Raw genomic sequence first — 13,747 nt, 5'->3', positions numbered from 1 at the left:
ATTCATTGCGTATAGAAATTGTTGACGGCAAAACCAATTCCATGCTTGTTTGATTCCCTCATGTAGTCAATGCATGAATTATCTAAGGCAATACTATATTTCAAAATATTTTTCAATTGATACTTTTTTAACTTATAATAAGATCAATTTATAAAAAATACAGAAACAAAAAAGTATAAAGAAGTGCAAAAATAAAATAAAAGAGTATGTAAATCGCATGACATAAATAGAATCCATTCCTCGGTTGGTCAACAATGTCCCTGGCTGATAATGTTAACAAAGATGTAATTCTGCAGATTCTCTTCTGCTGAAATCAAAACAATGTTAACATTTCACGGGAAGAATTCCATGGTTGTGAAGTGAATTTCACAGTGGAAATTTTATAAATAGTCGCTGTCGAACCTGCACCTTTTCATTGTTTTATATTCTCTGGCTCAGCCTAGTTGGCATTGGCTTTATCATCGTTTGCAAAATCGTAAAAAGAAGACAAACATCGAAGTGCATTAGGCCATTAACAACAAAAAATAACGGAAAAATAGTTGCCACGGCAGTCGGGTCTACATAACCGGAAGGGACCCGGTTTTTTGTCCCGTCAATGACTGTCAACTCGGCATAATTCCGCGACTACAACAATAACAACGACAAAATAATAAATACATATGTACATAAATGCATTTTCGTTATGCAAGGCATACACACAGCAATTATGTAGTTGGTTGATTGAGTTGGGCTAGAAATTGCCCTTGTCGCTACACACGACACAACTTTTAATACAGTTTTGAGGCCAACTTCATTTTGAATATTCACTTCGTTGCTTAAACATGAGTTCGGGAGTTGTTGCTTTACTTATTACGTATGACGCGCTCTCTTCGACAGCCGAAATAAAATGGCGAAATCGTTTGAAATCGCACGACCAACCCAAACACTATTCAACTACCACAACCAACTTCACAAAATATCGAAAAATTTTGATTTTCATCCAACCAGTTGATACAACTCATACAACTGACCCATAGTAGTTATATGTATGTACGTAGCAATCAGTTGTAAAATTCGTTGAAGTTGATACAATATTTGGTGCATGTAGGCCTTGCTTTATAATCTTTCTGTTCTTTGTTTGTAAAATACGTGTAATACTATGTTCAGACCGACACTTAATCACACGATTTCGGCCGTTGAATGGATTATCCCACTAATCTTAAAAATTTATCAAGATTTCGCCATACAAAAATGACAGTTCCAAATCACTTCATTGAAATGATTTGAAACTAATCCACGCAAAATCTGTCCGTGCGACTCTGATTTTGCGCAATCTACTTGTCAGCACTGGAAATATACTAGTCAGCACTGGAAAACTGTTACATTATCACAGCTGATTTAGACACTACAAAGGGAAAAAAATGTAAACAAACAAATTTATTTTATAGCAATGAATCTAATTTCACCTGAAAATCGACTTAACAAATGAAAAAATGCATTCACTATTTCTATTATATGGAAAACATTTGAAAAAAGACGGCTTTTACTTCAAACTACTATATGACAATCTTTTCTTTTGATAAATATTAAGCGATGTGACTTCATGAATGACAATAACAGCTGTTTTTTTATCTTTCTAACGGCAGTGAGAACACTGTTGGGTTATGAAATGATTAAATGTAATCTAATCTTTTGAATTTTCGGTCTGAACATGGTATAAGGTAGCAACTATTATTTTTTACATGCAACCATATAAGTTAGGCTGTTCACGATAAGGTGGTTATCGGGTTATGTGGTTATGTGATTAAGTAAACAACAGCAAAATGCGTTATGACAAAATGACCAAAGTTTACCAACCTAGGCCCTTGTTTACAGATTATGTGGTTGTTTGCTTATTTCCAGTGTTAGAAAGTCGTTGGAATTTTACTAAATGGCAGCACAAAAAATAAATAAAACTAAGCGAATGGCATTTCCATTTAGATTTTCTTATTGGAAATCCTGCTATTAACAGCTGTTTTTTGTTTACAATCAGCAAATTATGCAAGATGTCTGCAAATTTTATACAAAGAATTTTTTGAACCCTTAAAATTCGGATTATTTAATAAGCACATACCTTCATAGAGTCCATTTCCTGAATAGCAGAACTTATTTTAAATTCGATTATTTTGCTTTTTAAACTTTGTTTAGGCATTTTATAAGTTGGAATTTCATTGAACTAAAATTGTAAACAATGAACAGCTGTTTGTGTAAAAATAAGCAAATAACCATACAACATAGGGTGCTCACGGAGCACAGAGGTTATTTTTAATCTAATAATCACATAACCCGATAACCACCTTACCGTGAACAGCCCAAGTGTAAAATTCATAATACACAGAAAAACTGCATAAATTAATTTGGGGATTTTTAGACTTTATTGCGGACTTATGTATATAAATATTGTTACGAATTTACTGCTTGCTAGTTTACTTTGTTAGGTTCGTATCTCTGGATTGACAAATAAAACCAAAACTGTTTAATTTAATTCAACAACTCTTTATTTCACAACTCGTCTACACTATAGCAGTTTACTCTTAGCACTGATTGATTACGTTGGCGCTGCCACGGCTTATATAGCCACGCACTTCTCGCTGATGCCGACGTGTCCTTCTAGAATATTGGAAATTACCAGAACATAATGCTATACGGCGCCAGACGCAAGCAGACAGCCGCGGCGCCAGACTCAGCAATGTTTAAGTAGACCAGCAGACAGTGCGGCGCTAGATGTCTATTGTTTCGACAAGCAGACAGCCGCAACGCCAGATGTCTACAACAAGACAAATGCTATTCCATATACCTACAGCTATTGTTCATAATAAGGGATGTATATAGCAATACAAATACAACTTAATACTACTTTTGTAACACTGCCCTCCACTAAAACCTAATCGTCCCAATTAGGCACAAATCCTCTTGAACCAAATGGGGCGAGCCTCTCCAAATGTACTACTTTCATTTTACATCGTGCTTTTCCATTTCTTTGTATGCGGTATACCACGTCATTAAGTCGTTTCATCACCATATAGGGTCCTTCCCAGGCTGTCTGCAGTTTCGGAGACAAGCCTTTCTTTCGAAGTGGATTGTACAACAGGACCAGATCACCTTCTTCAAAACCTTTTTAATTTGACGCTTGATCGAACCGGTCCTTCATCTTATTGCTCATCAGATGCGTATGCTGTCTTACCATTAGATGCAATTCATTCATTTCTTCCTTTAAGGCAGAACAATAATCTCCATCATTTCTTACAGCTGTAGGATTCGTTCCAAACTTAAGATCAGCAGGGAGTCGCAGATCAGATCCGAAAATAATCTTTGCCGGCGTGTAACCAGTTGTCTCGTGCTTCGCTGAACGATACGCCAGCAGGAACATCTGGATGCACTTGTCCCAATTCCGTTGGTCTTTATCAACGATTTTCCGCAGATGTTCTTCGAGCGTTCGGTTGAATCTCTCTACCATCCCATCTGATTGTGCGTGTAACGCTGTTGTCCGTGTCTTGTGGATGCCCAATAGTGTACAGACTTCTTGGAAAATGGAAGATTCGACATTTCTGCCGTGATCTGAGTGTAATTCGACGGGCACTCCGAACCTTGTTATCCAATTTTCTACAAACGCTTCGGCTACTGTCTTCGCTTCTTGGTTTGGTAAGGCATATACTTCTGGCCATTTACTGAAATAGTCCATGACAACCAGTAGATATTTGTTTCCGGCCGTACTGGTTGGGAACGGACCTGCAACATCCATTGCGACTCGTTCAAATGGTGATCCCACGTTGTACTGTTGTAGCCTACCGCGACTTTTGGCTTTAGGACCTTTAGCTGCCATGCTCTCTACGCAATTACTTATCCATTCTGCTATGGAATCTCGACAACCGATCCAGTAGAACCGTTGTTTAATCTTCTCTATAGTTTTTGTAATTCCAAGGTGTCCTCCACTAGGTCCATTGTGATATTCTTTCAAAACTTTCGGGATCATGGACTTCGGTACTATGATCAGCAGACGAGACTGTTTGCCATCTTCGCTTTCCCAGATACGATGAAGGTATCCATTAACGAGGTTTATGCTGTTCCATTGGGCCCAGTATGCTTTTGCAGTTGGACTCTCGCTACTTATTTGTTCCTTTGGTGGTCGTACCCCTTTTTCTTTGGCCATTACCAGCTTTGCAAGATCAGGGTCCTCCAGCTGATTGATTCTGATGCGGTGAGGAGTCCAATCATCTTCAGGTTCTATATTCAGTGATCGCACGTCGATTATACCTTTTTTCCTTCTGATTTGGAGCAATGTTTAAATTCCAGTGGACAAGGGCGATGTGATAATGCATCCGCATTTTTGTAGTGAATCCTCTTTCGGTGTTCTGTTGGTTGTTTCCATTTTGATGGGTTTACTTTTATCTTGCAATTTCGGGCAAAGTGACCCGCTTTTCTACAGTTGAAACATCTGCCTGTTGTATTTACTCGCTGTGCAGCAATTGTCTTCAGAGTCTTCAATATTTCTTCCATCAGCGCCGGTTGTTCCATCTCAACTCTTTGTACTTTGTGTGCTGGTTTACTTAGTAGCGAAACTGTTTCCTGTGTGAGGGCGTGCGAAACCGTTTCAGCAAACGTTCTTTTTGGCAATGCATATGTGGCGCGTTTGGTGTCCACATCACGAATTCCATTTATGAAACATTGAATTTTTACCCTCTCAATGTAATCCACAGGTGCATCAGCATTTGCCAAATGAGCCAGTCGTTCTATTTTAGTTGCAAACTCTTGCAATGACTCGTTCATCTTCTGACCCCTATTTTGCAGTTCGATCTGGTATATTTGTTTCCGGTGTTCACTACCATATCGTCTTTCTATCGCACTCATCAATGCCTCATAGTTGTCCCGTTCACAGTCTGGAATAGTCTGAAGGATTTCTGCCGCAGGTCCTTTCAATGATACACACAAGGACGCCACTTTGTCCGCTGCATTCCAGTTATTGGCCATTGCTGTCTTTTCAAACTGAAGTTTGAAAATTTGAAATGGAATACTTCCATCGCATATGGGTGCCTTCAATCTTTGATTATTTGTTGATGGTGCAGGGCCATGTAGTTGCAGTTCTCGCACACGATTACTTAATTGAAGAACTTCTGATTTTAAATTTTCTTCGTCATTTTTTAAAGTGCTTAATTCGTCTTCAAATTTTGAAAATTTCTCTTGCACTTGTTTTTGTAGTTGTGTAGTATTTTCCGTAATCTGTTGAACCAAACGCTTTTCTAACTGCGTATTATTTTCAATCATTTGTTGTGTAAGGCAGGACTTTAACTGTGATGTATTTTCAGCTATTTGCTGTGCCAGACGATTTTCTGTTTGCACTGTATTTTCTGCTATTTGCTTAATAGCCACTAACAGCATGTTCGTGTCTACACTTGTTGATGTTCGTTGTTCTTCTACTTTTTCTTCTACCTTTGTAGAAGTTCCTCGCCCATCAAATTCGAACTCGTCCACATTAATTCCATCCGCTTCCATTGCTTCACGTAGTCGTGCCTGCGGATCCGCCTTTTGTCCGCTTATCGGCAAATTACGCTCCTCCAGTTCCTTTTTTAATTGCTGAATTCTCAATTCTCCGAATTTAACCATCTTGAATTTGGATTATTTGACAATCCCACTTCTGGCACCAATTGTTACGAATTTACTGCTTGCTAGTTTACTTTGTTAGGTTCGTATCTCTGGATTGACAAATAAAACCAAAACTGTTTAATTTAATTCAACAACTCTTTATTTCACAACTCGTCTACACTATAGCAGTTTACTCTTAGCACTGATTGATTACGTTGGCGCTGCCACGGCTTATATAGCCACGCACTTCTCGCTGATGCCGACGTGTCCTTCTAGAATATTGGAAATTACCAGAACATAATGCTATACGGCGCCAGACTCAGCAATTGTTTAAGTAGACAAGCAGACAGTGCGGCGCCAGATGTCTATTGTTTCGACAAGCAGACAGCCGCGGCGCCAGATGTCTACAACAAGACAAATGCTATTCCATATACCTACAGCTATTGTTCATAATAAGGGATGCATATAGCAATACAAATACAACTTAATACTACTTTTGTAACAATATATTATTGTTCTGGTATCAACTTTCCCTACGTAACCATTTTATCCCCGAAATCGAGGGATATTCTGAACTTTTTCTATTTTTATACATATGAAAATGAACCCCACCTCAATAATTAGAAGTTAGCAAAATATATACAAATTTCCTTAAAGTGGAGAACTACCTGTAGCCGTACCCATTTTAAAACGTTTGTTTCGGGGATGCTATTCTAAAATCCTAAAACTATGTTTTTTTTTTAATTTCAGGATTGACTGGCTCTCAAAGGAAGGATCTCCTGGCTGTCAAATTGAGAAATGTATTTTGCAAAATACCACAACTCTTAACCGATTGGATTACAAGGATTTTGCGATTAGATTTTAGGATATATAAATTCATATGTATATACCATTCGTTGATTGCTTAATAAATATATTCAGAAAATCTCAGTCGCAACCGAGTTGTCAAACCGTACGGTCGCATTTTTCTTTTTCTTTCGCGGTCATTCTAGCGGTGTCTGTGTTATAACGCTACTTTACAGTTGTGCACAAATAACTTTTTTACTGTTAATTTCTCGTTGTGTTTATTTCTTATTATTAACTTGTGCTACATTCATACATTTTTGCATACATAAGAAGTAATATTTTCACAATGCCCCCTGGGGCCAACAATCTGGGTGATAATAGGTTTGCCCTATTATCCTCAGCCCAGAAGACTAAAAGAAAAAAGCCTGAACAAACAACGTTGGACCCATTTCCGGAACTCCCCATAACAAAGAAGGATGACCCCAAATACCTCGTCATTAAGTCGTGGGATGCCAGTAAACCTATTACTTCCATCTCCTGCTTCGCGACTTATAAAGGTATTCAATCTATCAGTAAAGATATTAACAACGTCTCGTCACTTCGCGATGGCAGCCTACTCCTCCTTGTAAAAAATCAAAAAATTGCTGATAAATTCCTTTTTACTAAGAATCTACCCGGTGCAGGTGCTGTTGAAGTTGCTCTTCACAGCACCCTTAACTCAGTCAAGGGCACAATTTATGCCCCCTTTATTTGCCAACTTAGCGACGATGAAATAATTGAAGGTCTCAAGGAACAAGGTGTCTCTGCAGTCCACAAGTTTAACAAAATAGTTAAAGGCGTTCGTGTACCTACTGGTGCCGTATTATTAACATTCAATAATTATACACTTCCTAACAGAATTGATGTAGCCTGGAGAACCCTTGATGTCCGTCCGTACTACCCTAATCGCTGCAAAACTTGCCAGCTATTAGGACACACCGCTAAACACTGCGTAAAAACTCCTTCCTGTGTCATTTGCAACCTTCCTCCTAACCACTCTCCTCCTTCTGATTGCACCAGAGTTTACTGCGCTAACTGCGCAGGTGAACACCCCTCGTCCTCAAATGCTTGCCCTAAATTTATTCAATCGAAAGAAATATTAAAAATTAAAACTATACACAAATGCACGGCACGATTCCGATTACTTTTGGCGGAGGGGTAAAACCGAATTTCCGGGAAAATGGGGTATGTACGGATAGGGGGGCTTCTCTAGAGGAGGAATATCCAAAAATTATGTAAAAATAGCTAATATTTTTAAAAATATTCACGTTTAAAAATTCAAAATTTGCCCTAAGAACACATGTTATTTCTCCATGTTTCACAGAATATTTTCACGTTTTTCACTCACTATATTTAAATATACACTCTTAACATTGAAATAAGTTCACTTTTCACTTTTATTTTGTAATTTTTCAGCCAAATTTAGTAATTTAAAATCACTTACCAAATTTATGGCTGAAAAGCTTAGAGTGTTTATATTTACGAGGAAAACCAGCATTGCCACACCTTAAAAACCAAAAGTGAAGGAATTTTTTAGCGTTTCACAGCGTTTTCTTTGTTTGTACTTTCGAGTGATTCATTTTTCTTTATTAACTATAAAAAAACTATAAAGAAGATTTTTCGAGCTAAAATTGAATATGTGAACACTTTTTTTTTTACATATATGAATAATATGTGATTTATATTTAATAAACACAGATAAGTAAAATCGTGTGATAATATTATATTATACATATGATTGTAATATAACATTTTTATATATCGCGTAGTAAACCTTTCTGCGTTGGCGGCCTTCGGCCGCGCTCTAAAAAAATAACCCTGGCCGAGCGAATACCAGGGGTGACTGAAGTATTTTCGCGTAGTACTCCTTTCTGCGTTGGCGGCCTTCGGCCGCGCTCTAAAAAAATAACCCTGGCCGAGCGAATACCCGGGGTGACTGAAGTACTTTCGCGTAGTACTCCTTTCTGCGTTGGCGGCCTTCGGCCGCGCTCTAAAAAAATAACCCTGGCCCAGCGAATACCCGGGGTGACTGAAGTACTTTCGCGTAGTACTCCTTTCTGCGTTGGCGGCCTTCGGCCGCGCTCTAAAAAAATACCCCTGGCCGAGCGAATACCAGGGGTGACTGAAGCACTTTCGCGTAGTACCCCTTTCTGCGTTGAAAATAAAAAAAATATATTGGCTTTTCGGTATAAAGTGGTTATAATTTATGGTTATCATGCACTCAAAATTTAAGTTTTCGTTATAAAATGGAAAATTTTGGTTATTATATCTATCCGCGATTTCCATTTATTTTTGATGATACATTGGTTTGTATTTTAGGTGACAATATATATATTTTTATATTTAAAATATGAGTTTGAGTGCATAATAACCAAAAAATATAACCACTTTATATCCAATATTGAAATAAAATTTAAGTTTTCGTTATAAAATGGATAAATTTTGATTATTATATCTGTCAGCGATTTCCATTTATTTTTGATGATACATTGGTTTGTATTTTAGTCGACGATATATATATTATTATATTTAAAATATGAGTTTTGGGTATGAAGTGGTTATATTTTTTGGTTATCATGCACACATATTGAAATAAAATTAAAGTTTTCGTACTGTACTGTATACTTCACACTTTATTACGTAATATTATTAGGGGTATTCTCTTGCTCTTGCAAGATTGCAGATTGCAAAAATACTACACCGAAATATACAAGGGCACGAGAGCACCCATTGCAGAATCTAATGATATATGAGCGACTCATTCAGTCAATTTATTGTAAATGACTATTGTGCATGGCTATTGTGAATTGGCGCACCTTCTGCATACATTTTTAACAAAAAAACTGTAACAAAACTTTATAATTTAAATAGAAATTATAAAATCTAATTAAAATTTACCTTTCTCAACAATTTAACGACGTAATATGTCTTTATGTCAAATGACAACTACAACAGGGTTGCAATTTTATTTTTGCGTGACATTGCACGCAAATATACATGTATTTTGGTCTATTTTACAGCCATTGCAAATATTTTTCTGCATGTGTTTGTTGTTGTGCCGTTGTAAATCTGCAATTCTTGCACCGTGCACCGGGTTTTGCAAGAGCAAGAGAATACCCCTATTATATAATATTATTTACACATATGTATATACATATAATATTAATACATGTATATAATATTACTTATTTGCTGAATAAATTTAAAAAAGAAAATATTCATATGCATGAATAGAGGAATTTTTGCGAAAAAGAGGAATTTCAGCGAATTGCCTTATCATCACATGGCAGCGCTCCATTTCGTCGTAATTTTTGGTAAACAAATGAGGTTCACACAAATGTAAAATGTGATTTTTAAAATAAAGATTTTTTAGGTAAAAAACGTGCTAAAAGAGTAAAATATAGGCTTATTTAAAAGATTATAGTGCAATTCAATTAATTTGATGCGAAAAATGGGAAAAAAGTGTGTTTAAAGTGGTGAAATAACTCCTTGAAATGGTCCAATTTTGCGAATTTTTGAACTTTAAGGCCGAATATATCCTAAACTAAGCGTTTGCGGACCCTATAATATGTTTTTTAATCAGGAGGACTTCCTCTTTCCAACGGTACCTTCAAATCGCGGCGCCAAAGAAATCGGAATTGTGCCAAATGCACCATGCGTGACGCCATTACCATGTATAAAAATCAACTTCCTTCCACCCCATCCCCCTTCTCCTTCGCCAACGTGGCAAAAATACAAACTAACAGTGATATAAATACATATTCAAAAAATCCTAATAACAAAGATAATACTTCAATATCAAAAAACTCTAACCTCAATAATACGCAACAACAACAAAAACTAACAGCGATTCATCCTCCACCAACAATCCATTGCATCACATAGAACTTCCAGAAACTTCAAAGAACTCCCCTCTTCTATACCCTCCATCCTTGGATTCTTCCCCCTCCCCTCTTTCTCTCCTCTTTCCCACATCTCATCGCCCTCCTCACACACCTTATCTCCCCTGGCATCTTTTGCCATCTCCCCTCTTGCCCATAACACCCATCCAACTTCCTCCTCCCTTTCATCTCCGTCACCCTCGTTGATGGAACAATAAATTCCCATAACCTCACATTATTATTTTTTCTTTATTTTTCTATCCATGTTATCCATCCTTCAGTGGAATATGAACGGATACTTAAATAATTACATCGAACTCTAACTTTTGTAAACTCATTGTGCCTATTCCCCTCCTAATGAATCTTTCACTTTAAGTTATTTCAAAAGTTCACTAGGTTAACCTCCTTTTTTCCGATTTCTCTCCTCAATTCTCCTCGTGGCAATCTACTATATCCGCAAGATATAGCCTTAGAATTTGCTTTTCAAAATCAGTACAATTTAATCTGACTTCCCTAATATCAGTCACCAAAACTATGCTGATGATTTAGTATTATTTTCTAATTCCTCCGATTTGTCCGTTGTTACGTCTTCCTTTTCTAAAATCTTATCCCTCTTATTCCATTGGTTCGGTTCTTCAGGCACGCCAATTTCTTCCTCTAAATCTAAGTTATTACATATTTGTAAGAAACATCATTGTAATACAGGCTTTGTTCGTAAATGCATCATGACGCGCATCATGACGATTCCATAACAAACAGAACGTTCAGAAATGCCAATATTGCAGCACTGCAATAATCAAGCGTTCAAAAAGACAACACTTCTATCAGCTGTCACTCATAATTTCTATCAAAAAATTGTTTACTGCATTTAACTATGATGTCTGACGAAAAGTAAGTGCAAAACTGTTTTATTTTAATTTTTGTATTGAAATTTAGTTAAATTATGTTAATAATAATTGTATAAATTATTATTTTTAAATTTTTAGAGAAAATCTCAGTAATGCGGAGACACAGTTATTGCTAACAGCCGGTTTCACGAAATTTTCTAATTGAAAATTAAGTTTCATTTAATTTTAACTTTGATTTTTATTTAACTTTGCACTTAAGTTTGCAGCGTTTCACCATTATTCATAATTGGCAACCCAAAAATGACAAAGCAGGGATGTTAGTAAGAATAACAGCTGATTTATGTAAACAAATAAATTGTACTGATTAATAAAAATGGAGAGTGTAGCTCGAAGCAAGAATTTTTCATCAAGTGACATTTCTACTTTGCTAAGCCTAGTGCATTTTTTCTTTCCCTCATTATACGAGAGTGACGATTTATAAATATATTTATTAAAACCTCGTACTCCGTATCACTTTCGTCGTCAGATTCCATTTTTTACAATATAAGTATTTATCTTCTGCTACTTGCAAATCAGCTGATTGGCAAGTTCGAGCGCTCGAAAAATAATATCCCTGGTCGGTCCAAAACCCCGGTGTTCAAAATTCTTCTGTGTCCAAATTCTTCTTCTTTCTGCAATAATAATGAATTATAAATTTTCCTAGTATGTATTTCTCATTTTTGCCAATTTACGATCAGACTCGTATATTGCGAATATCGATATTTTTATTTTTCCAATTATTATTATTTTTATATGTATTTCTCATTTTTACAAATTTTCTTTCTGACTCGAATATTGAGAATATCGATATTTTAATTTATTTTTATTTTTCCAATTAATAACATAAAATTAGATAACGCGCCATACATATTCGTTATCATCACATGGCAGCGCTCCATTTCGTCGCAATTTTTGGTAAACAAATGAGGTTCAAACAAGTGTAAAATGCAATTTTTAAAACAAAGATTTTTTAGGTAAAAAACCTGTTAAATGTGTAAAATGTGGTTTTATTTAAAAGTTAATAGTGTAAATTAATTAATTTGAAGTGAAAAATGTGAAAAAAGTGCGTTTAATGTGGTGAAATAGCGTCTTGAAATGGTCCAATTTTTGCGATTTTTCGGACTTTAAGGTCGAATATCTCGTAAACTAAGCGTTTGCGGACCCTATAACCCTATATATTTTTTAATCAGGAGGACTTCCTCTTTCCAACGGTACCTTCAGATCGCGGCGCCAAAGTAATCGGAATTTTGCCAAGAACATAGCCACACCCACACTTACCGTTAGTAATATAAATTTTATCTGTACAGATAGTTTTAAGTTCCTAGGCTTAATATTACACTCTAAGTATTCATTTAAGCAACATTGTCAATATGTAAGAAGACTATTTGTTACCAACATCTCCGATAAAAAACATATTGCCTGAATCTGGACTGCCTTTTTAAAAAAGACAATATGAGTACAGTTTATATAATCTCTATCAACAATGATCCTGCTCAGCTTTTAATGAACCCAACTATTATCCCACCAGTCAGCCGAAAGCCTATGATGCTAGTGCTGCGTACTATAGTTTATATAATAATTTGTTTATTATGTAAGCTTTAATAAAATAAAATAAAATATTCAGAAAACAAATTTTGTTTGTTTATGATATATATATATATATTTTCACTCAAATTGCTACTCAGTTATTTGTAATAATTTATTTGTAACATATATCATCCAAGTTGTCTAACAGCCTTGGAAACGGCCGTTCGCCTTCATACGTTCAAAAGACTTTTGCGCATCGTAGTTCCTACAAACAAAACGAATTTAAATACTTGTACGAAAAATTTCACCGTTTTTTTACTTGTAAAACTGAGCATAAGCCTCCTTTTTAGGACTGTTAATCAGAAAACTCCAGGCAACTGTTACGACTGCAGTTAGGGCAATAGCAACAGTCAAATTCTTCTTGATGGTTGCATTATGCAGGCCACGTAAAACCGGCTTAGTTGCACTTACAGTAGCTGGAGCGTTGGCCATTGTAATTTCTGAAGAAAAAATGTTACATAACGTTGATTTATCAATACAGTAATTCAAGTGATTTAATTGGTTATGTTTATAATTAACTCGAAAGTTCAAATATATTGACACTTAAGAAGTAAAAAACTGTAACTTTTAACGTAATTACGCAAACTTATTGAATAATACTACCTTACGAAATGAATAGAATATAAATTAACAATCGTGAACTAGAGATGGTAAAATTTTTAGGCTTTCAATGTAGTATGGATTCTTCAATAACACAGCACCGTGACCAACAATTGACGTTGTCTAGAAAGCTTTATTACGATATGGCCACTGCATGTTATCAATGTTCAGCAATTTCATATCGAAAATTATTTTGTCATGATAACAAACTCCCTTATAGGGCCCATATACGACACACATGAGCGTTCGATCTTCACACAATGAACATGTGCGACAGGCAAGAGGAACATTTCTTCAAATTTATTTCTAATGTAGCACTTTTATCGATTTCTTTGTATTTTGTTAAGTTAAGTTATTCCAACTTTTATT

At 35.9% G+C, this 13,747-nt stretch overlaps 2 protein-coding genes across 5 annotated transcripts in view; one reads left to right on the top strand and one right to left on the bottom strand.

The window, feature by feature from the left end:
- The window catches only part of LOC105232917 (acylphosphatase-2), a 108,234-nt gene extending 101,681 nt beyond the window's left edge, over positions 1–6,553 (top strand). For all 3 annotated transcript variants that reach the window (XM_049450877.1, XM_049450868.1, XM_049450874.1), the window contains one exon: positions 6,349–6,553. In XM_049450877.1, the coding sequence (XP_049306834.1) occupies positions 6,349–6,463 (115 nt within the window). In that variant the 3' untranslated portion in view covers positions 6,464–6,553. The remainder of the gene's footprint in view (positions 1–6,348) is intronic.
- A 6,270-nt stretch (positions 6,554–12,823) lies between these two features.
- On the bottom strand, positions 12,824–13,539 carry LOC105224872 (cytochrome c oxidase subunit 6C). 2 transcript variants are annotated; one of them, XM_011203097.4, is made up of 3 exons: positions 13,382–13,539; positions 13,038–13,218; positions 12,824–12,983 (listed from the first exon to the last, which is right to left on the bottom strand). In XM_011203097.4, exons 2-3 carry the CDS (start codon positions 13,208–13,210, stop codon positions 12,920–12,922), a joined length of 237 nt encoding a protein of 78 aa, XP_011201399.1. In that variant the 5' UTR covers positions 13,211–13,218; positions 13,382–13,539; the 3' UTR covers positions 12,824–12,919. The 2 variants fall into 2 exon arrangements, with proteins under 2 accessions (XP_011201399.1, XP_011201409.1); XM_011203107.3 differs by lacking the exon at positions 13,382–13,539 and adding an exon at positions 13,298–13,320.
- Between the last annotated feature and the right edge of the window lie 208 nt (positions 13,540–13,747).

This window comes from Bactrocera dorsalis, chromosome 1 (genome assembly GCF_023373825.1).
Source record: "Bactrocera dorsalis isolate Fly_Bdor chromosome 1, ASM2337382v1, whole genome shotgun sequence".
Taxonomy (NCBI): domain Eukaryota; kingdom Metazoa; phylum Arthropoda; class Insecta; order Diptera; family Tephritidae; genus Bactrocera; species Bactrocera dorsalis.
This window is presented reverse-complemented; position numbering and strand designations above follow the sequence as displayed.